This window comes from Nelumbo lutea, chromosome 5, assembly GCF_056320005.1.
Source record: "Nelumbo lutea isolate HS-2025 chromosome 5, American lotus-T2T, whole genome shotgun sequence".
Classification (NCBI taxonomy): Eukaryota; Viridiplantae; Streptophyta; class Magnoliopsida; order Proteales; family Nelumbonaceae; genus Nelumbo; species Nelumbo lutea.
In genome coordinates this window covers 24,041,300-24,064,451 of record NC_142688.1, presented here as the reverse complement: position 1 = coordinate 24,064,451, position 23,152 = coordinate 24,041,300, and the positions used below count along the sequence as shown (strand labels likewise).

Sequence of the window (23,152 nt, the reverse complement as noted above, 5' to 3'; positions counted from 1 at the left end):
TTCTATAAGTCTATGCATCCTTCTGACTTTCCCACTCAATTGTTTCTAGGTGGTCAATTTCATGCCATAAGGATTTCAAGGTTGAGAAGTAAATCGAGACGGGTTTCTCTCCTTGCTTAAGATTATTAACCTCACATTTCAGCTCATAAGCCCTAGCAACATTAAGGGGTTGGGAGTAGGTCTCTTTCATGATGTACCAAATTTCCTTAGTTGTTTTTGCCCACAAGTAGTTTCGGCTGATATATGGCTGCATGGAGTTGCACAACCATGTCATAACCAAATAGTTCTCTTGAACCCATTAGGCATATGTTTGATCCTCCTTAGTTGGTTCCTTTACATCCCCCAACAAATAATTCAGTTTTCCTCCACCCTCAATGTCCATAATGGCTGTTTGGGCCCATTCTAAGTAATTTGATCCATCAAACTTGACAGTTGTAATCTGAAAGGTATTCTCAGACATGTTTATAGAACCACCAGCCCTCAAAACACCTTCCCCTTGATTTTTAAACTCCCTTCTTGTTAAGATATTAATCAAAAAACACCATTTTTAGCACTGGGATAAGTGAAACTGCACCCAGGAACTGATAACAGCCGACCTAGGAGGGTGAATTAGGTTCAGCAATTACCCAGAAATAATAAACAGCTCCACTAGATCTCCAGAGAACTAAAAAACACTCAGTCTGGAATGAAACAGGTCCAACTACTGTCCTGGAATTAACAACAGTCTTGATTTTTAGGGTTTTCTTTTAAAACCCTAAAAAACTCAGGAGAAGAGAGGAGATTTCCCAACCGCACCTCTCAGAATAAACAAAAGATATCTTTTTTTAGATCGATCTCAAGGAAATCAACTTACTTCAGGAAAAAACTCTTGCCGCCACCTTCTAACTGATGTCTGAACCCTAATCTTGAGGATTCAAACCTTCTTTTGATTCTTCTTGATCGCTGGATCTCTCCAAGGCTCTACAGCCTCTTGAGTAGCAGCCGCACACTGCCAACAATCTCCCAGAATCAGCCGATGACCTTCTTTCTGCTGGAACTTCCAAACCTAGGAATTTCTCATGTAGTCGGCCTGATTAGACTAGCATAAGAACTCCTAGGTTGGCTCTGATGCCAAGTAGTCAAATAGGACTGCAATCAGTCATAGGTTTAAAGTGTAATAAACAAGGAAAGATTGAGATGAGATAAGAAAACGGAGAGAAGAGAAGAGGAGAAGAAGAACTCGAAGAAGAGAATTCAGAAAAGAGAGAGGATTAACCAACTGTCGCCCCACTCTTACAATTTATATTAATGCTGAAATAAGAGTAAAAGGGCTGAGTTACCCTTAATGCTTACATGGCAAAATAATAAAAATAACTAATAACTAAAACTGAAATAAACTACCAACTGAAATAACTAACTGCTAACTACAATCATATGAACACAGGTGTTCTCTACATGCTTCATTCTGATATAATTGGAATTTAATTGTCTGGAAATTTCACTTGCAGGTAACTTTCTCCTTTCCTTTAGACCCGAAGTTACAGAATACATAAAAAATTCAGGACAACCAGTTTTCGTAGAATGGACAGAAGAGTTGAAAGGTGACAAAGCTGTTAGAATCTCTGGAGTATTTGATAAATTAAGTTACAGGCTGAAGAAAGCTTTTGGCATTGGATCAGTAAAATCTTTCCTCAGTACTGCACATTGTTCCCTCAGTGTTCAAGGCACATATTTCACAAATCTACATTTTCTCATTCAGAACATTGTAAGAAAAATACCTGTTATACAACCTGATAATAGTGATCCACCAAAAGCTAATAGTTCACCAGTTGCACTACAAGAACAGAAAGAAATCTTTATTCTTCCTACAGTCCAAGTGTGCAATCTCCTGCAAACAGAGATTTATGTGCTTCTGACTGAAAAACATCCAGGTAATAATACAAAGTATGGAACAAGGTTTCTGGTTTTGATTTTGCTTATGTAGTTGGTTTCTTTGGTGCAGATCTTTGTACCATTGTAGGAAGTGAGAACATTGGAAAGGAAGCAACTATTCCTTGTGGATCTACTTATTATTTCTATGCAAATCCTTCTATAATATATTTCATGGTTACTTTGACTCCCTTCAATACACAGTGCAAACCTGTAAACAGTGGTGATTGGGTTAAGAAGTTGCATAAGCAGAAAGATGATGTTCATTATTTGGATATAAATTTGGATTTCGATGGTGGGAAGTACTTTGCCTTGCTAAGATTATCACGAGGGGAAAGGGGCATACTGGAGGTATCGCAGCTTTTATTCTTAAATGAGTAGGCAATGTTGCATTTGTAGTCATCTTGCCATGTTATTCATGTTTTTCACACTTATACTAGTTGAATATGTAGTTTCATTAATTTTAATGATCTTGATATTCCATTGCAGGCCACTATTTTTACACCATACATCCTACAGAACAACACTGATCTTACCTTGTTTTGCTTTGCATCCAGTCAAAGGCTTCCATCCAGGTAGTCATCAAGATCTTCAATGACTTCTGCTTTCGTCATTGTTGACATTAACAGCCTAGAACTTATGCAGGAATGAGGCTGATAAATTTGCTTCCACCCTCCTTCCTGAGCTTGGGTTGTTGTTGCCCCCACAGTCAACTAGATCATGGTTCTTAAAGTAAGACTTAGCATTGTCTGGTACTGTAATCATATAGAAATCACACCACCTGCTCTCCCTGATTCTACATGTGCATGGTGTGTTCATTCATTTCTGTGTCTGCATGTGTGCATCCAATGTGTGATTCATGTGGCTACAGTTTCAAATTGAAGTTTAAAAAAATTAATCATGATGCTTTGATTATGTTAATACCTTACATGTTTTATGCTACCAGAACTAAGAAGGTACACCTGAAACTGTTGGAAAAGAAAGCATCTGAAGTGCTGCTAGATTTGGATGTTCTATCAGTATTTACAGAAGTGTCCCTAGAAGTTGAGAACAGTGCAGGGGTCAAGCATGTTGCGAAGCTGGGAGTGTCATTAAAGCCATGTCTAGCTAAAGTAGTTGTACCTTCACATTTAGTACTCATAGTTCCAAGATATGTTGTATGCAATGAATCAAAACAGGTTGTTATTGTCCGCCAGTGCTATTTGGAGGTTTGCTTATAACCCTTTTCAATTATTCCTTTGTTGATTTTATGTATATGATGTTCTTTCTTATTTGTACCTTGTTTGGGTTCTATAATGCTATTTGTTTGTATTGTTCATTCCCTTTGGTGGTGGATTGATAGGATGATATAGATGGCACGGTTGTAAACAGCAATGAGAAAGTAGCATTGCAGCTGAGAAAGGGGACAAGAAAGGAGAGGGAAATCAGCTTCTTTGATTCTTTGATCCGGAAGCACAGAAATGTGAATGAGGATTCCCTAATATTTATCCAGTTTTGGCTAAATGAGATCGGATGGAGTTGGTCTGGTCCAATATGTATTGCTTCACTTGGACACTTTTTTCTTAAGTTCAAAATGTCCTTGGATTCTCTTGGAAATCAATCAAGTTCACCAACTGCTAAAGAAGACAAGTTAACAGAATTCGCATCCGTCCATGTGTTAGAAGAAGGTTCTACCCTAGTTTTGCACTTCCATAGACCTCCAGATGTTAACCTACCCTACCGAATTGAAAATTTCTTGGGTGGTGCATCTATTACATATTACCAAAAGGTTCTGTCCTTTAATCTCTCCATTTGCTCTCCTTTTAGAAACTTGATGGATATATATATTGGAATACCCATACTTGTAGTATCATTTTCTAATTGTATGGTTCAATTCTTTTGTTTCCAGGACTCTTCAGAATCAGATATTCTGGCATCTGGAAATTCAGTCAATTATGTCTGGGACGACTTGAATTTGCCACATAAACTGGCTGTTCAAATTAGTGGTATGTTCTGATGGGCCTGCTGCTCCATCTTTAGCTAATGCTGACCTAGCTGCCAAGTATATGAAAGGTTTAATAATGTAAAGTTAGTTAGGGATCTTCGAAACATAGAACTTTCATAGGCAGAAAATTTATGCAACCAATTTGGGTCTTGTCCAGAAGCAGAAGAGAAGAGAGAAGAGAGAAAGAGAGAGGAGAAAAAGAGAGAGAGAGAGAGAGAGAGAGAGAGAGAGAGAGAGAGAGAGAGAGAGAGAGAGAGAGCAAAAACTGTAGCTGGCGGCACCTGCTTTTTGGTATTTATGTTAGGGTGACCATAACATAACATAAAGTGGGGGGAATTACAATAGTACCCCTGCGACACTAATCAGAAATAAAAACAAAGAAAACAACTTATAAACAGTCTTTTAACAGGTTCTGATTTTTCACCAATAGTTTTGCTACTACTGACCATTTTGTGATGTGCCTGGTACAATCAATTGCATTTTAGAGAAAGCACTGTCATGCATATGTTGATCTTAATTTCTGTTGTACCATACGAGCATGGATAATCAAGGTTATGCCTTTAACATGTAAGACTAGTGCAAAGGCATCAGTTATTAGGGGATATAAATCAAATTGAAGATTGGTAGTTAGTATGGCTGGCAGTCTAACACTTGGACATGCTTTTGTCTACTCTAAATTATTTTCTGAGTTATTTGTGTTTCTATCATCCATGTCTATTCAGATGTCAACCCTCAACTTGCTGACTATTTTCCTTCTGTTCATTAGGTGTGCAATTATTACGTGAAATTAACATTGACAAGGTTCGGGTGTGGAGACCCTTTTTTAAACCAAGGCAATATAGAGGGTTGGGACTGCCTTTAGTTTTAGACAGGAAACCAGGGGACAAGAGAGGTAATATTGATGAATCATATAGCCTGGATATGTTGAAGGTGGGGTTTGAAGTATTTGCAGATGGTCCTACACGGGTTTTACGAATTTGTGAGTGTCCTGATAGTTGCAAGGAAGATTCACTATTTCAACCATGTGCAAAGATTAAACTTAAAGTCTCCCTTTTTTCTTTCCACTTATTCGAGAAAGGAAATCAGGTCAGTCTCCAGGTTCATCAAATGTCCTTGTTCCAAAATGCCTTCTTTTCTTTCTTCATCCTTGTATATTTGTACATCTTATATTGCATGGTAAAAGTTTAAACTTTTCATCAATTCTTCTTTACTTTCTTGTCTATCTCCAGTTAAATGACTAGTAATTATTAGTTCTTATAAGGCAGTTTTCTCCACATAACGTTCTTTATCTTGTATTTAATTTACTGAAGGATATGGATACGACTGAGCCACCAACTTACTCTCCAATTATGGTTGCAAGACTTGGAAACATAAGTGTCGATTCACTATTTACAGATCAGCAAAAACATAATCAGATCAGGGTACAGGTATTATTTGTCTTTTGCCATATGCTTTTTAAAAAGCCATTTGCCTCAATGTAGTAGCTAGTAAATAGTACAGTTGTGGATTTAGTTTCTTTCCTCCATTTTCTAATAGCATTCATGCCTTTGAATACTACAGTCATTGAATGTGGATGAAAAGTGGCTTGGAGCTCCCTTTGCAGCAGTAGTACGGAGAAGCCAGTTAGATTACTGTGACACAAATGACAGCCTACTTCATATTGTCTTTATCCTACTTCCAACCAAGTCCAATGTTAAACAAGTTAAATACTCTTCCATTCTTTTGCAGGTAAAATCAAATGATGCATCCAGAGATTAACTCTTGTTTTGTGTTATAACCATTCTACAATAAAAATGTTAGATGTGTAGTTGACTTCAGTGGTGTTGTCATTTACAGCCAATCAATTTGAACCTTGATGAGGAGACTTTAATGAGACTTGTTCCATTTTGGAGATCATCCCTCAGTGACCCAAATGCTCAGAGCCAACGGTTCTACTTTGAACATTTTGAGATCCACCCAATAAAGGTTTGATATTTTTATTCCATTTACTTCTTTGACATATGTTAACTGATCATGTTTGTAGTTGCTGATGTTTTTAATAGCCAGCTAATCCGTGTTCCTCTGTGCCTATAAAGATTGTAGCAAGCTTTGTTCCAGGGAACTCTTATTCAAGTTACAGCTCTGCCCAAGAAACACTAAGATCATTACTTCACAGTGTGATAAAAGTATGTTTCTAACCCATGTTAAACAAGTTTTATCTAAGACTTGATCAGTTTGGAACTTCATGCTCAATCATATCCTTGGCATTGACTCTCCAATGTTTTCATCTTGTCTTATCAGGGTGGATTATAGTGTATATTAATCTATTTCTGGTGTCTCTTTTCTTTATCTGTTTGCATTTTCTTCTAGATCCCCGCTGTAAAAAATAAGACTGTGGAGCTCAATGGCGTATTGGTCACTCATGCTCTTGTTACAGTACGCGAATTGTTCCTTAAATGTGCACAACACTACTCATGGTAAGCCTGTCAGATAAGTTATTCATATGCTTTGCCTTGTTTCATTTTATCTGGTTCAACATTATTGATATGATGATGCCTCATAAATTGAAAATAACTTTCCAGGTATACCATGAGAGCCATCTATATTGCAAAAGGAAGTCCATTGCTTCCACCAGCTTTTGCTTCTATTTTTGATGATTCTGCTTCATCCTCGCTTGATGTATTTTTTGATCCTTCTAGTGGGTTGATCAATCTTCCAGGACTTACCTTAGGTATAGTATTTCTGCTTTTCTTTATTAATTATTTGCTCTAGTGCTTTAATTAATATTACTGTTTGATGCAGTATGCCTAAAATGAATCTAGAAAGTAGTTAGCAATTCTATCTAGTTGGAGTTGCATTTTTCTTTTTCCTTTTTTTTTTTTTTTGAGAAAAGGTAAAGTATAAATGTAATAAGACAAAAGTATAAGGTCTTTTGTACAATGAGAAACTGTACAAGTAACTGCCAAATAGGACCTCACAGAAAGTCCACCCTCAAAAAAGAACAGTCAAGAGAGTTAGCGAGTTACTCTTTCCTTTTTCCCTGATCTACTTTTTTTCATTTTGCATGGGAGGGGGATGTTTAAGTGAGTTAGTGAGCTTGGTATCAACATACAAAAACTTTACCAACATTAGGAACATGAAGCATGATTGAAAACATATGCTATCATTTATTTCTTCGGAGCAGTTTCTTTTCCCGTCCCCCCGCCCCGGCATAGCGCTTCGCTTCCGGTTCTTCGGAAGAATCAACTGACTTCTCCCTTCTTCATTGATCTGGGGGAAAAGGAACCGTCTACCAGTTGGGAAGCTAGACATCAAGTAAGTGGCTTGATGAGGATAACTAAGCTGACACGCCGGAGTTGGCTGCTGGCACAACAGGGTGGTGCCTTACCGCACCGCAGGCGGACGCGCGGTAGCGTTCGTGGTGGTGCTTCAGGATTCCAATGTACTGCGTCCAAGATCAGAACGAGCTTGCCGGCGGACCACTGCCGTCCCATTCTTGAGTGAGCTGGAGCGCAGCCATCTTATCCACTGAACTAGCTAGAAGCTATCGCTTCGGGTCGAAGCACTAAAAGAAAAGGACCGGGAAACGCGGCGGCATAGGAACCACGGGACCCAGGAGGGAGAAAGACGATGTACGGGATACGGGATCCTCGTAGTAGGCTGGACCAACATCCAGCCGAGAGAGGGCAGCCTTTAGAAGCAACATAAACACTCGAATGGTAGGTCTATATAGAATGATTAGTTTATATATGTAGGCCACGCGGAGCTTCTGTTCCTTTGAACCAGGATTTATAGGTCTTCAAATAGGCCATTGTAGACAACGATGAGATTAGGAATGTCAATGGGTTGGGTTAAATGGTAAACCCAGCTTGACCTGACACTATAGGGTCGAGTTAGAGTTTTGGCTGACCTGCCCCATCGGGTCATATTTCCCCTTGCCCCTACACATATATAGGGTATTCTTATAATTTGTTAACTTCAAACTCCATAACCTCAAAGTTTAGGATTTCTTTTCATTTTTGTTTGGTTTTTCTTCTTTCAATGACGGAGAGAGTGACATCTTAGAACCTATAAACCAATTTCCAACTTAAATTAATGGCTTTTAGGTTTTCAAAATGTGTTATAAAAAGTACAATTGAAAGGATATAGGTTGGATTGGGTTTAGAAATTACATATTATCAAGTCATGTCAGGTCAGGTCCGGGTTGGGATGCTGGAAGGTTGGGTTAGGGTTGAGGCAAACCTGTACTGAACCCGACCTGTTGACATCCCTAGATGAGGTGTATTAGTTTCTTGTGATTCATCTATTGCCTTGAGTCAAACATAAAAGGAAAACCATGCTAGTAAACTTTGTAGTTCTGATTACAACAGAAGGTGAACAGAGAGAACATGATGCACACCTTTGATCCAGAAAAGCCTCATTAATCGGTATCCACTTTTATGATTGATAGGCAACCAAAATGGTAAAGTAAAGAAAGAAATTATATAGAAAATGAGTACAAGCCAAGGTCCAAGTGGGATAGATGTTGGGTTTGTTCTTCTTTTGTGGGGAGGAGTTCACAAGGAAGGCCTTTCTGGCTTGGGAGAATAAAAAAGAACGGAAAGTGCTTCTAGTGATAATGAAAGCATTACTGATGAAGCTTTGGAGGTTGTTGAGTAAGATTTTGAGCTTGGAAGTAGATTGTTATGGAGTGGGGGGAGTTTTGGTCCAAAGTGGAAGGGTTTTTATGGTGTTTCTTTCTCTCAGGTGATTCCTTATCACCTTCCTATTGTATTCTCCGTTTATTTTTTATTTTAATAAAGTGTTTATTTTACTATAAAAAAGAAATGAGTACAAGGCGAGCCAGATGACAAAAAAAATATAAACTTAATTGCCCCCCTGATCCCTCTCTTCTCTATGCACATTACCTTCTATTTTTATATGCTTCCAACGGTATATTCTTGAGTCTTTCCTGTTGTACTTTTTAACCAATGCTTTGTTGAGGACAGGCATGTTTAAATTCATTAGCAAGTCCATCGATAAGAGAGGGTTTTCTGGAACAAAACGCTATTTTGGTGATCTGACTAAAACTGTAAGTCTTGTATCACTGAGATACCTACATAAGAAAATACTACTCAACTATATTTGCAGAAATTATCAATTTTGTGCTGTCTTCCAGATGAAAACAGCAGGATCAAACGTACTCTTTGCTGCTGTTACTGAAATGTCAGACTCTATTCTGAAAGGTGCAGAAACAAGTGGTTTTAAAGGAATGGTACTATCTCCCTAGCTTCTTATGGTGAATACTATGTTTACATTAATACTTCAATGCATCGGTATTTTAAAGAAAGAACTGTTCTTGACTTTTTTGAATGGATGTTGTGGTATTTTAAAGGTTAATGGTTTTCACCAAGGAATATTGAAACTAGCTATGGAGCCATCACTTTTAGGCAGTGCATTTATGGAGGGTGGCCCAGATAGGAAAATCAAGCTTGATCGAAGTCCTGGGGTTGATGAGGTACCTTTTTCTAACTTCCTTTCTGAGTTTAATGATATTTCGAGCTAAGTTAACCTTGACAATATTTTTAGGTTTTTCTTAAATTCTAAAAAATGTTGTTCAAGTGGGTATTCCTTTAAACAACTTGGTGAACCTACCAGGAGAAAGAAAAGGAGAAAGAAGTTTATTGAAAAGAAAGCCTGGTTTCTTATATTGTGCTTTGTTTCTGAGATCATTACTGCAAACTTATTTGGAAATTAAATTGCAGTTATATATTGAAGGGTACCTTCAAGCTATGTTGGATATGACATATAAACAAGAATATCTTAGAGTGAGAGTTGTTGATGACCAGGTGATATTTCTTTGGTATCCTCCATTCTTATTTTTCTTGTTTGTTTAGTTTTCTTCGACTACAGAGAAGTTATTGAATGTTGGATACAAATATTTTGATGTATGTGAAACATTTATCAATTTTAGTCATAAAGCCCTTGCTGAAAGTTTGTACATCAATTGTAACTTTTGGAGACTTGATACTGCACATTGTTATCATGGTGACAAGGCAAGGCAAGATTCTGCACGTAGTTATCAAGACAACAAGGTGAGATAAGGCCTGAGGGTTGTTGCCTTGTTGCCTAGGCACACACATGAATGTTTAGTGACACCTATGTGGGAAACCACATAAAAAATGCATGCAAATTTGATCTCGTTTCCATATTTTATGTTTCTAATGTTATATATGCTAGATTGAAAAGGTAAGGACAAACCAGTCATCAACAGAGCAACCAACAAGAAGGGGAAATAACGTAGCAAATTAGCGACATATAAACATAGTGGTTTGACAAATTTCTGAACAGTTGTCAATAAATATACCAAAAAGAATATTCAGCATGGAAGTTAGTAATATGCAATTTACAATTTCAAAAAGGTAGCCTAGCAGTCACTTGATTAAACAAATAGAAGGGGAAAAAAACAAGCAGCAATTGAGATGAAAAGTAACAATTTTTTATTATCATCTTTGAAATTTGTGGCACTAAACAGAATGAAATGGGAAAACAGGATACATGTAGCCATCCCCATATGGTTGCCACAAGGCTCAGTTGTTGTCAATGTTCTCTTGCATACGTGGGTAGAAGGGACTTCTCTTACATGTGTGCATGGATGTGAACATGCACATTCAGGAGTAAGAAAGGGGATACGGGAAAGGGGAGAAGATGGTTCCAGTCAGAGGGTGGCCACTTTGTGAAAAGAAGGTTAAAGGTTAGGTCCTTAACCAATCTACCTCTCCCAAAACCATGGATAGTTGGGATCAGCACTTGGCAACGGCTTTAAGGTGGCACAAGGCATGGCACAACTGGTCAATTGTTTGGTCCCTTGTCACTTTGCCCAGGAAACTGCCTTGATAACTATTATTTTTAATTTTGAGCACAATTGTTTAAATAATAGAACTATGGAAAGGGGCAGAGGCAGCCCCACCATAAAAAAGTATGGCTGTGCACTAAAACCCATATACAGTACATAATCTATGCCACACTGGACCATTATAAAAGTGATTTATCTCAGACCACTAAATTCTTCTAAAATAGAAACACAAAAGAAGATGGATTTCATCCTTTTCTGTGATTGCATTAGCCAAACATTGTTTCTGCTAAAAATCCTCTTATTCCTTTCCTTCTAGGCACACCAACATATAGGAAATGTCTGAGGTTCCATAAAAATATTTCCTTTTTTGCTGGAAGGGAGTAACCAAGAAATGACCAAGTGCCATCCAAAGTTTAAGAAAATGCCACCAAGTGTCCTGGGTGAAGGGGAAATTAATAAGCTGGATTTTTTTTTGACTTAGATACATATTTGAAGCTTGCTTAACCAATGCTATCACTAGTAGATCCCTCCATTTATTTTGATATTTTTTTAATTAGTCCAACATGTCGACAGGTGCTCCTCAAAAACTTACCTCCAAATAGTTCCCTAATGAATGAGATTGTGGACCGTGTGAAGAACTTCCTTGTAAGCAAGGCCCTGTTGAAAGGAGAATCTTCAATGACTTCTCGTCCTCTACATCATCTACGAGGAGAAAGTGTAAGTTATTCCACGTATCTTGTGCCTTCTCATAGGGTTGTATGGGAAATTTCATTTTATTTGCATTCCAAGACTACTGTTCATGGACAGATTTAACTTTATTGTGATCCATTTTGGCCTTCGTTCTTTCCCATAATTTAACTCACTGAAAATAATTCTTTGATTTTTTTTAGCAGGAATGGAAAATTGGGCCAACAGTTCTCACTTTATGTGAACACCTATTTGTGAGTTTTGCGATCCGCATGCTGAGAAAGCAAACAGGTAAATTTATGGACAGAATCAAATGGAAGGAGAAATCAAATGACAAAGAGAAGCAAGAAGTGAAACCTAACCTGAAATGGGGGATAAGCAAGTTCATATTCTCAGGAATGATTGCTTATATTGATGGACGGCTATGTCGTTGCATTCCCAATGCCATAGTTAGGCGAATTGTGAGTGGATTTTTGCTGAGTTTTCTTGATAAAAAGGACAGTGATTGAATCCATATGATGATTTCATCAAAGGAGTCATTCTAAAAAGGGGATGGCTCAGGAATCAGATTTTGCCCTTTGCAGAGCTCTACCACGATCTTCACAGCCACATTGGATATAGTTGCCTTGGTTTAGGGATTACTACTAAAAGTCAGATTGTATAGTCTGGAATCCAAGTTTCTTCAGATGCAGTCTCAATGATGGGAGATGGACTTGTTAGCATCGTTACTTCAAAATATTCAAGCAAATTCCCTCTTACTCAAACTGATTCTAGTCTCTAGAGCTTGGGCTTCATATCCAAATGGAAAATTTCCAGTTCATTCTTTCTTTATGATGTTTGATGAGAAGCGACTTCCATATAACTCAGATATGGGGAGCCTAACGGCAGCTTCAAGGTTTGCATTCCATGGTCTATACTGTTCTATTTGGCATATGTTTAAAGTGTCTACCAATAAGACGAGATTTCTCTTAAAGAATACCACATGCAGCTTATGGAACAAGGTGTAAAGGGTCCGCTAACCTCGTTTTCCCTTCATTGAGAACTCTGCTCTCCGGTATGGGTGCCTTTTCTGGACTTTTTTGGTGCATGTTAGTGGTTTATGCTTTCCATATGGGAGTCATTTTTATGTTAGCTTCTGAAAGCCCCAGCATGTGGGATTCTCTGTGGCTATCTTCCCTTTTGCCATATCCTGGATCGTATGGAAGGAAAGGAATGCTAGCATCTTTGTAAACTGATCCTCTCCATTGGATGCAGTGTGATAAGCTATTGGCATGGTTGTCTATCTCCAAAGGATTCGATGATGTGCCTATAACTCTGTATATTCAGCAGAAAAGGTATATATGTTGGTCTTTTTGTCCCCATTATATAGCTTCTGCTTTGTACATAGGTCTATACTTGTACATACAGTACCATTTTTAGTAACACTTAATCACATTACCGCTAAAAAATTGTTTATATTTTTCCAGTCTGTCATTTAGAGAAGACCCGGTTGTTTTGAGTGTGGCTGCAATTGGTTTGGGCTTAAAGCGTGGCTGAAATTTCAGCTGCAAATTTCTAGCCATGTAATCTTTTAGCAGTCAATCTAATATATATATATATATATATATATATATATATATATATATATATATATATAGGAAGGTCTTCAGGCTATAACCTCCCACCATTCAGACATGTGGCATTTTTTGGGAAGTTAATGTTAAAGCCCACAACCCACTACTACAATTCAGACAAATGGCCTTCTCGTTTTCTAGAAAGCTAGACACATGGCAACTTTTGAAAATTTCCTATTAAAGCTCACAGCCCACTACCACCATTCAGACACGTGGCATCTTATTAATTTAAGAAATATGATTCAAAAAGTAGGTAGTTTTACTCCTAAACATTCTCATCACAATAGACAATTATTTATTAGTTTAACACATGTTTATCTGTAGTCTATTAAATACAAATAGTGGGACCCATTAAAAGATTACCATAAATGATTTTTTTAAAAGGAAAATACTTTATTAATTACAAACTTGATTTAACTTTTAGGAAGCAACCTAATTTAACTTATAAAAATTAATAAATCAAAATAGATTTATTAGATAAATAGTAAATACCAAATAGAGTGGGTTATTGTTTACTAATAAGATATCATTTAATATCTTAAATCAAATTAATAAAAAACATAAATTAATAGTGGGTTTCAAATAAAATAGGTCAAAATAGATTGTCAATTACAAAGATGCAAGACCCATATGATTTTTTTTAATTTAATTTTTGATAACTAAATAATAAACTTCAAACTATATTATAACACACATTTAGTTACCCCGTACTTAGTACGGGGTTATTCTAGTCTATATTATATAACTAAAATAATATTGTCCACGTCACATGGCCAGTTTTTCTCCAAAATCCTCATTCTAATTTTCTCTTTTTTGATTTTTATTTTTAATTCTCTAAGAATGGTATAACATATGCCGCATGTAAACCTACCTTAAATATTCCCAACCCAAACCCCATTACCTAAAAGTACTCCTAAAATATCTCCCTCTTCTAACAATCGGGATTGTTATCTACAAAAACCCTACCCACACATACCCATAGGACATTACAGCTGCACATTGGAAACATCTCCCCATAAAAGACATTTTCGCCATGTGTGGCTGAAATAAAATGAAAAAAAATGATAAATGGTTAAATAATTAAAAGTTGTTTACATAACTGATAAGGATTGATTACATAAATAAACAATGAAAAAATTAATAACTTACAACCTTAAGTTACTTAGTTGGCTTATCTTAAATAATTAACTTAATTAAATAAATCATATTAATTTAACTTTGTTAACAACTTCAATTCAAATAATTGTTATTTCTAGTCAAATTTCTAATTCAAAATCAAATTGTCTTAATTAATTTAGCTTAATAAATGAAATAAAAATTTGTTAAGCAATTAAAAATTGATCATATAATTAAAAAAGATTAATTACATAAAATGTAATTTAGGTTACTTAGCAACACAATAATTAAATTAGCTTGATAAAAGGAATAATTAAATTGGTCAAGCTTAATTAATTATTATTATTATTTATTCTATATACTAAAACATGGTTGTCCATGTCAGCATCTAGGGGTGCAATTTTCCCAATAAAATCAGGGCCTTGACCCAAGCCGCCACCAATGAGGTTGGGTTTCCTCAATCTTAAATGGAGATGGGAAAATTTTTTTGGCCTCAATCGAGGATGGGGTCTACATGGAACTCTCCACCCTTGCCCTGACCTACCCCTATACCGAATGGGGCAAGTTTTCCATATTCTTATATGGAGATGGGAACAAAAACGATGATGGGGATTGCTTCCCCGCAATCAGGGATGGATTTGGACCGGGCAGGGGATTTTGGCTGCAAGGTGGGAATGGAGAGATTCCGGATCACCTCCCACTCTACTCACAACACACTACTCCCGTGAATTAGGAACATCTCCCCCTGCATAGCTGCGATGTTATGTGGGTAGATTTTGTGTGGGCAGGAAATCTGAACTCGGATGGATAATGAGCGCATTACCCCGTATCTGCCTTGCTAGCATCCTTATCTTCATCATTATCCACTCTCCCCTTTTAAGGGGTGATTATTTCTGGTGCAAAAATTCCAAGCTTGGCCCTAAGCTCAATACTTTAGGCCCGACCCATATATATTTATGTATATGACAATCATATATAATTTAGACACATAAATAAATAAAAATTAATTTTATTAACTTAAAAAGTCAATTTAAAAATAATAAAAATTTATCTAACAATAACTAATATGCATAAAATATTAATGAAATGAATAATTAACAAATATTGTTAAAATTTAAAAGTTGATTTAGATTCCATTTAAAATAATTAGTTTATTAATTTTTAAAATAATTTTTATTTTAAAGTCCATCTAAAATAATACACATTTATTGAAAAATACATCACAAAAAATAAAACTTGGGTTGGTCTTTGACCAACTATCCCCAAATGGAAATGTCTCAAGGCTCTTTATACAGTTATACTTTAATTTCATTTAGCAAAGCCCATGGACTTGAAGCATAATTAATAAAAATAAAATTATTAGTAAAATCAATATCTATTTAAATTTAATTCGTGTAATAAGAAATAATAGAATCCAATAATATTTATCTAAAAAATAAAATTAATAAATATTATAAAAACTTATGGGACCATACATATAAACGCAAAAGGAACGCTTCAGGTGGGTTTAGTTTGGCTTGGCAAAATTAGGAATGCTATGCGATTCTTTCTACTTTAATTTCTATTAACAAATCCTATGGCATTTGTTCTGACTTCTGCGTAGTGTTTTTAATCATTTTTATATTAATATTATGGACTCGACTATTATACAGGCAAAATTTTGTAACCAATGAAACGGTATCATAAAAGTGGTAAGTGGTAACTAGTTAGGTGGCATTTATCCGGGGTTTTGATTGGTTAAAGTCCTTTCGGTATCATGTCTTTCTGCATCATGGATTTTACAACCTTGAAAAATTAGATTTTGAATGGCTATTTGTTATACAGAAATAGAATTAATTTGGTTACTTGGCAAAGTTTAAAGTGTAAACAACCTAGAAATTTTACATGCATTTGGGGCCCAAAAATTGTACTGATCCCTTCCTCTGCGAATACCCATCAATTTGTCACAGGGACTTGTCTAGGTGTATAACATAGTATATGTTTGGTTTCGTTTATGTTTATTAAGTAAATGTTTACTGACAGTGCCAAATAGGTGCCCCATCAGCAAATGCCTCATTAAAAGCAAATTTTGGTTTCTGAGTGTCTCCTATTTCAGGAAACTTCAGAGTTTCCTAAAACAGGGAGGTGTTTATTGGCATTTTACGCCTAATAACACCTTAGATGTGTTTCTCAGTTTTAAAATCACACAAATACAAAACATTTATTAAATAAACATAAACGGAATCAAAGACCCTGATAATTATTACCTTACACATTCTATTCACCACCCTGATAATTATTACCTTACACACAGTAATATGGCAAAAGAAAGCCCTTATTTTAAGCATTTACTTAGAAAAAATTACTTAGTTTACCCTCATTCTAGAGGAAGAATTCAAGTATTGTAGGGTAAACTAAGCATACCAAATATGCAGCCAATTCTAAGAGAACCCTGTGTGATGACTGATGAATGGCCTTGCCTCTTGCGTGCGTATTCTTCAAATATTCTCAGGTTAGATACGTACAGTAGGCTCCCCAATCTGATATGGAGGATCTACATTGGTAAAAGCAGCATTGCTCCTCCAGCTCCAAGGGGTGGTGAATAGAATACAGTGTCGGAGCTAGAGAAGAAATTAAAAGTGATATCCGTCCGACTTCTAGGCATTAGTTTTGGACGTACGTCGTTTCTGTGTTGTTGTGATGCCTGGTGTCGTCACTTCGCATATATCGAGAATGGAAACCACCAGCCCAACGAAGTTACAGGGAGCCCACATGTCTGCGACGGTTCTGCGCTGAATAAAACAATAACACGTGGTCGCTTGGTTTCTATCTGTTTTTGTTTTGGATCAACTCCTGTAGCGAGTGAAGGATAGTCCTGTAGTGAGTAAAGGATAGCCAACAGATAAAGTAAGTAAAGTAGTCACTGAATTCAATCAAAACGCCCTCTGTTTGGTACCAAACCAAAACAACCGGAAGTGGCCGCTGTTTTGTTATATGATAAATCCTTCTCCTTGAAGGCTTGAAGCATTTTTTGTGAAAGGTGGTGAGCGCTGTTTGACCCTTCCAAGGCGGCCCAAAAGAAAAAGGACCAGACTCTCAGACTCATTCCTCCATGTTTTTACCTTTTTTTTCTAAAATAAAATAAATATTCTGCTCTAAATCTCATAGGAAATAAGAGAAAACCGTGTTTAACGGTTTAACCCCTTTTTCAATTTTAATTTAATACACCCAAATTAAAGTGAGTTGCTGGGGCCTAAGCCCTAAAGGGTTTTTGTTTTGCTTGTCTTCAGAACACTGTTTTGAGAGAATCTGGTATGCTGGAAGTAGATTATGATGACCATTTGATTATCATCTTTAGCAGTTTTATGATTCTTCACCATTGATTTGATGATTCATGATTAAAGTAAAAATCCATTTGGAAGGTCCCGCCTGAAGATTTTGGTCTGACAATTAATGGATGCTGATATAATGCAAGGGGCCACACTTGTACAAAATTACTTAATAATATTGTCTCCTTTTTAGTTTTGGGATAAGTAGAAGAATAACAGCTTTGATAACCTTGTTTACTGTTTCTTTAATCAACTAAACTAATACTTGATTAATCATTAATTACTTTTACAAAACAAATCCAAACCGCCCATCAAAATTATTCACCGACTACATACTCGACCATCGAGGCCGCAAACCGGCTATAAAAGACCCCACACATCCACCTCTTCAAACCTTCATTTCCTCTTTCTCTAGCTCTCTGTATCTGCCTGTGTCTCTCTTCGTTTGTTTGTTTAGTCTCTTGCCATCTCTGATTTGCTCGTTCTTTCGTCCTCAGGCGAAATGGATTGTATGATTTCTTCCAAAAACCAATCGGCTTTCTCGCAGTCGGAGAAGACCAACTACTCCGGAGATCGACAAGATCCCAAGACCAATGTCCCAGTCACAACCCGCTTGTACCTAAAACCCTCTCGCACCTCCGAAACTCTAGACAAAGATGACGTTCTTCGGCGCATCCGCCACCGCAAGCGCGTAAACAAGGTCCGGAACGCTCTGCAAGCTCTCTTAAACTCGCCCCTTCCGGGAAGGATGGATGATTTCCTCCAGGAGGAGAGGTGGTTAGAGGACGCCTTCTCTGCTCCCTAGTAGTAAGCCCGTGCGCTCTCTCTTGCGGAAAAACGAAAATGGCATCTGTCTTCGCCGAAGCAATTGCTAGTGTTGGAGTTCGACTGAAAGGTCCTTTCCCCTTTGCCAACTCATCGATCTTGTTGTTTCAGATTCCGGTGAATCTGCTCAGTTTCCTATCTATCGCACACATTAAATGATCTCGTCAGGTGTTGTAATTAAATAGGGCATTAAGAGTGCTTCTAGCTTTGTATGTATATGGTACTACTACTAATACCACTGTATAAAGAGAGAGAGAGAGAGAGAGAGAGAGAGAGAGAGAGATCTGGTTGGTTTGTCTCTTTGTATAATTTTTGCATGTCATATTGAGATGTAGGAATTCACCCGAGCTGAAGTGTACTGTATAAACTTCTCTGGGTGTTGATTTGATTCGATGAGCGCGCTAATTAACAATATAATTAAAAAAAAAAAATCAAAGCCAAAAGTAGGGTTCTCAGCACTTGCTAAGCAACAAAGCGTTACTCTCTGCGCATGTGTAACGCGTAAGCCATGCGAGACACAGCAGCCCTGGTGTCTAGGTTGGTGGTGATTTGGTCTGGTCCCGTCCCCACTCCCGGCTACCAAGGCCATGAGAGCGAGGGCTCAGCTCAGGAGTCAGGACCTCAGCCTCTCACCAGAATAATGACAAACAAGTAATTTAAGTTTTTTAATGTAAATCATGAAAGAATTAATGTAACTTCAAAGTAAAGTTATCACAGAGCCCCAATCAATAACCGTCATCGTCATTTACCATCATTGACGGTTTTTGTCATTTTCTTCATTTAAGGCATTTAGCCGGTGCAGGGCGTTTGACACACTCAATAACATCCCTCCTGTCTAAATGTTTTGTTCTCAGTTATGGTAGAATGAATTTTTGTTCTTTGTTAAGGATGAAGCTTCTGATAAAGAAGTAATCATATTTTGGAATTTGGAGACATTTTCTTTCAGTTCAGGATAACGATGATGACCCACAATTTTGTGTGGTATTTAATATTTACTACTCAAGTAGATTAAGAGCTAGTAGTTATAGATTTACAATTTGCCACAACCAAAGCCTTCTTATTAATTATTATTGGGTGCATGTATTTGGAATATTTGTCACATTTTAAATTAATATTTCAACCATGTTAAATATGTTATATGATTTATTTAATTGTTATTATTTCATTACAATACTTTTTTATCATTAAAGACTTTAATAACGTTAAAGATGTTATTAAATGTGTTATTTTTGTTTGGTTTGTTATTTTTTAGTTTTGTTGCAATGATTTCTATAGAATGTATAATAGATTTTGCCATAAAATCTGAATGAGATGAATATATTTGTTGTATATTAAATCAAAATTTCAACTGATCATGTTAAAGATATTATTATTTTTTATTGGTTTATGATTTACAAGATTTATTTATCACTAAAGAATATGCTAGGTAAATAAATACTTACTCCAAAAATACTTATTTTTAAGTATTTATTAGTGTTTGGAGGGCTTTTTCTGGAACCATCTAGACTTAATATAAGTATTTATTTGTATTCAAGTGTCTGGTAAAGTCCTTATAAGTATCTATTTTTGCATAAAATGGCAATTATACCCCTAACCGTAAATACTTGCCACGTGACCTGTTTTCATGTTCATTGTAGCAGTGGTGTGAGGAAATGAGGAAAAGAGGAGGGAAAGGGATAAAGGGAGGAGGAAAGAAAGGAATGAGAGAGAGAGAGAGAACCTGGAAGGGTGCTCGCAAAACATTAGAAACTAATTTGTCAAAAACAAAAGCACTTACTGAATCTGCACTTAAAAAAGCCACCAAATGTTGGTTTATTTTCAAAATAAACAGTTATTTTAGATTTATTTTCGTGTAGTTCCAACACTTAAAATAAATGTTTATTAAAAGATTTCACTGTAACGTATCGATTTTATCTCCTGTTCAAGTTTTTTGCTTTACGTACAGTTCATATACACCATTGATAAGTAATCACCGTATGTGTAAGATTCAGGTGGTCGGTCATTTTTTGTGATTCAAATTAAATAAATTTATGTTTGTTATTTCCTTGAAATAAAAAAGAAAGCGATCCATTGTTGCGAAAGTGTAACTGTGTAATTTAATTGTTTTGAACCACACAATTTGTTGAGAGTACGTTCAATCACGAATTTAGTGGTAATGCTTTGAACCACGCGATGCAAGAGAGTCTTTTGTTGGTAGTTCATTTTTAGAAAAAATATATGTGAGTATTAATTCTGCTAATGGTCACATCATGTTTGAAACATTCAACCCTATTTTCTAGTTTGACAATACAATTAATTGGGTGTTCAAAACAAGGGGAGCCTCTAATGCATACATTGTCTTTTTTGTTTCATAATCGGGCATAACACAAATGCAACCACAAACGGACCGAATATACCCTAGGTTTCAAATTTCACACATGATGCGTTTGATTGTATGCTCGATACAAGATATGGTGGAAAATTAGTGATGTCTTTTTTTTCACTATATCAAATCCGTGTCGAACTGTATCGGTAGTGTATTAGTCAATATATTGCAATGGACAAAAAAGTGGAAAAAAATAAATAAAAGGGGATCTTTTCCCCTAAAATAAACCTTCTTTCACCTTCAAATGACTCTTAAACTTCAAATTTTATTCATAAATTGCTAGATATATAAAAAAAAAAAATGCAAGGAAACAAGTGTGAATCATCAAATGTTTTTGAAATTCTTCAAGTTTGAAAAATATTGCAAAAATAGGTAAGTTTTTTCAAAATTTCATAATATCTTGTGTTTTTTTACTTGAATGCTTGAAAATGTTCAAACCTATGTTGATATAAATTTCTTATATTCAAAATCACTTTTTCTTGTATTATGAATAAATCTATTGAAATTTTATAAAGAAGATTTAGGAAAAAATATAAAATAACAAAATAAATTGAAAATGTATTTTTTATCTACCTATAAAGGCTTAGTTAGTATGTTTTAGATCTATGGATTATCTATCATATTTATAGAGCAATTGAAATTTCTTCTTCAATATTTTTTATATTTTTAGAATTAAAAAATAAATAATAATTAATTATATTTTATGATCTATTCACAAGGATCGAAAAAATTTTGATATTTTTTTTGACAATGTTTTATTATTTTTTGTAATTTTTAAAAATTAAAAATAAATAATAATTATTTAAATAAGAAATAAATATTAGTTATATTTTCACTTAGAAGTTGTGCCAGTGCATATTTCATGGTTGGATAGAATAGTTGAGTTTTCCCATCCTTTAAAACTTAAGGCCTTGTTTGTTTTTCGATAAATTACTTACTCGGTTAAGTATTTCCTAAGAAAGACTTGTCCGATTAAGTGTATTTACCCATGTTCTTTTATTTCCTATGTAAATAAAGTAATGACCATTTTAGCCATAAAAATCCATTATTGAAAGGGACATTTTTATCCCATTCAAGTATTGGCAACTTTCTTCCCAAGTGGGAAAGTTATCTTCCCACCTAGGAGATGGGTATCACTTACTCAGGTAAGTGGTACCTAGGAAAATAAACTTTTTCCTAATCCCCACACAAATTTAAAAAAAAAATAACATAGGTTTCTTGGTTAAAATGGGAATCAAAATCCCATTGACTAACTTTCCCCCTTCTCAAAATCCAATAAAAAAAAGGACGCCCCCTAAGAATTATAATTTATAAAAATTATAGTTAAGCATATGATTTTTTAATGAAATTATAATTGACTACGATATATTTCTTCATAAAATCATTAAAATATATTAATTTAATGTATGAACACCTCATTAAGGCCATATATTTAGTGTTATTGATGTATTTTTATGATTTTTTGAAGTATTTATAGTATTTTCATGTGTATCTTATTTTTTCTACGATATACATGCGTATTCAAGGCATATCCCGATACGTCTCTTAAAATTATCTTATCGATTACACTTGGCATTTTCCGATACTTTGAGCCTTGAATATACCTCAAAAAACCAAAACAAAAAGAAAGGGAAAGAATGACCAAAAAACAATTGTTTTTACTTGAAACATTTTAGATCGATTAATACAAGTTAAATTTAACGTTTCAACTATAAATGTCAATGATTAATACAAAAGAAATATAAATGTTAATGGTCAATCCCATATATGCATTTTTTTTCTAGTTCAAATGAGTCTCAAATATGATATAACAACACATATTTCTCACCCATTTGTATTGAAATAGAAATGGTAGTAAACACAACTCTAGTTAAAGTTTTTCTTTTACTTTTTGAAAAATCACTGGTTACTAAATTAATATGTAAATAAACTATTCGAATGATAAGGTTCTAATCCAAAAGATAGAATAGGAAAATTAAAAATCTATTTTGAGATATCATAAAGTATCAAAACTTTGCTCCATTTTTTTTTTTCAATCAGTAAAGTTGGCCCCATTTATTGAGAGGGCCCTTCTTCGTTCATGCATTTCGGTGCTGAAAGCGTAGTTTAACTACTCCAAGGCCCAAGCCCATGGAAGCAGGTAAGAAGCGGGTACCACTTTATTTAGTGTTAAGTTATGAGAAGTTGATCATAGAGAATTAGAAAATCTTAAAACTTGTAACAGTAGTGTTTGATTAGTGGAATTTAAAGGCGATCCATAAAACAATGCTATCTCAGAGGAATTATGATAAAATAGGATCTCTGATAAGGATCTGCTACTATGAAAGATAAAGAAAAAAGAATTCTAAAGCCCACATTTTCAGATTACCAGCCGGTAATTCTTTAATCCATGAAATTCTAAAATAATGGTCTCGAATAGGTAAAGTTGTAAACTTTGCCAACTTTGTGCTTTTGATGGATCCACTTAGTCCAGTATTTACTACATAATCTCAAAGCTTGCTTGGGCAAGTGGCTTCATGTGAATGTCGCTTC

General features: G+C 35.5%; 1 protein-coding gene and 1 long non-coding RNA gene across 7 annotated transcripts in view; one reads left to right on the top strand and one right to left on the bottom strand.

Annotated features, from left to right (window-relative positions):
- Positions 1 to 12,858, top strand: part of LOC148851042 (vacuolar protein sorting-associated protein, putative (DUF1162)) — a 92,636-nt gene extending 79,778 nt beyond the window's left edge. For 3 of the 6 annotated variants that reach the window (XM_088944885.1, XM_088944882.1, XM_088944886.1), the window contains 20 exons: positions 1,488 to 1,910; positions 1,982 to 2,259; positions 2,398 to 2,483; positions 2,554 to 2,640; positions 2,855 to 3,116; positions 3,251 to 3,676; positions 3,797 to 3,893; positions 4,659 to 4,978; positions 5,203 to 5,319; positions 5,453 to 5,620; positions 5,729 to 5,857; positions 5,968 to 6,057; positions 6,242 to 6,348; positions 6,454 to 6,602; positions 8,860 to 8,942; positions 9,030 to 9,125; positions 9,246 to 9,368; positions 9,616 to 9,699; positions 11,280 to 11,423; positions 11,597 to 12,858. In XM_088944885.1, coding sequence (XP_088801011.1) covers positions 1,488 to 1,910; positions 1,982 to 2,259; positions 2,398 to 2,483; positions 2,554 to 2,640; positions 2,855 to 3,116; positions 3,251 to 3,676; positions 3,797 to 3,893; positions 4,659 to 4,978; positions 5,203 to 5,319; positions 5,453 to 5,620; positions 5,729 to 5,857; positions 5,968 to 6,057; positions 6,242 to 6,348; positions 6,454 to 6,602; positions 8,860 to 8,942; positions 9,030 to 9,125; positions 9,246 to 9,368; positions 9,616 to 9,699; positions 11,280 to 11,423; positions 11,597 to 11,902 — 3,575 coding nt within the window. In that variant the 3' untranslated portion in view covers positions 11,903 to 12,858. Of the gene's footprint in view, positions 1 to 1,487; positions 1,911 to 1,981; positions 2,260 to 2,397; positions 2,484 to 2,553; positions 2,641 to 2,854; positions 3,117 to 3,250; positions 3,677 to 3,796; positions 3,894 to 4,658; positions 4,979 to 5,202; positions 5,320 to 5,452; positions 5,621 to 5,728; positions 5,858 to 5,967; positions 6,058 to 6,241; positions 6,349 to 6,453; positions 6,603 to 8,859; positions 8,943 to 9,029; positions 9,150 to 9,245; positions 9,369 to 9,615; positions 9,700 to 11,279; positions 11,424 to 11,596 lie in introns of all 6 variants that reach the window. The other 3 variants (XR_016099292.1, XM_088944883.1, XM_088944884.1) reach the window with 3 other exon arrangements.
- Positions 5,258 to 16,795, bottom strand: LOC148851041 (uncharacterized). The gene is made up of 3 exons (XR_016099293.1): positions 16,526 to 16,795; positions 11,299 to 11,408; positions 5,258 to 5,563 (listed from the first exon to the last, which is right to left on the bottom strand). It is a non-coding gene; the product is annotated as an uncharacterized LOC148851041 (long non-coding RNA).
- Positions 16,796 to 23,152: the final 6,357 nt, after the last annotated feature.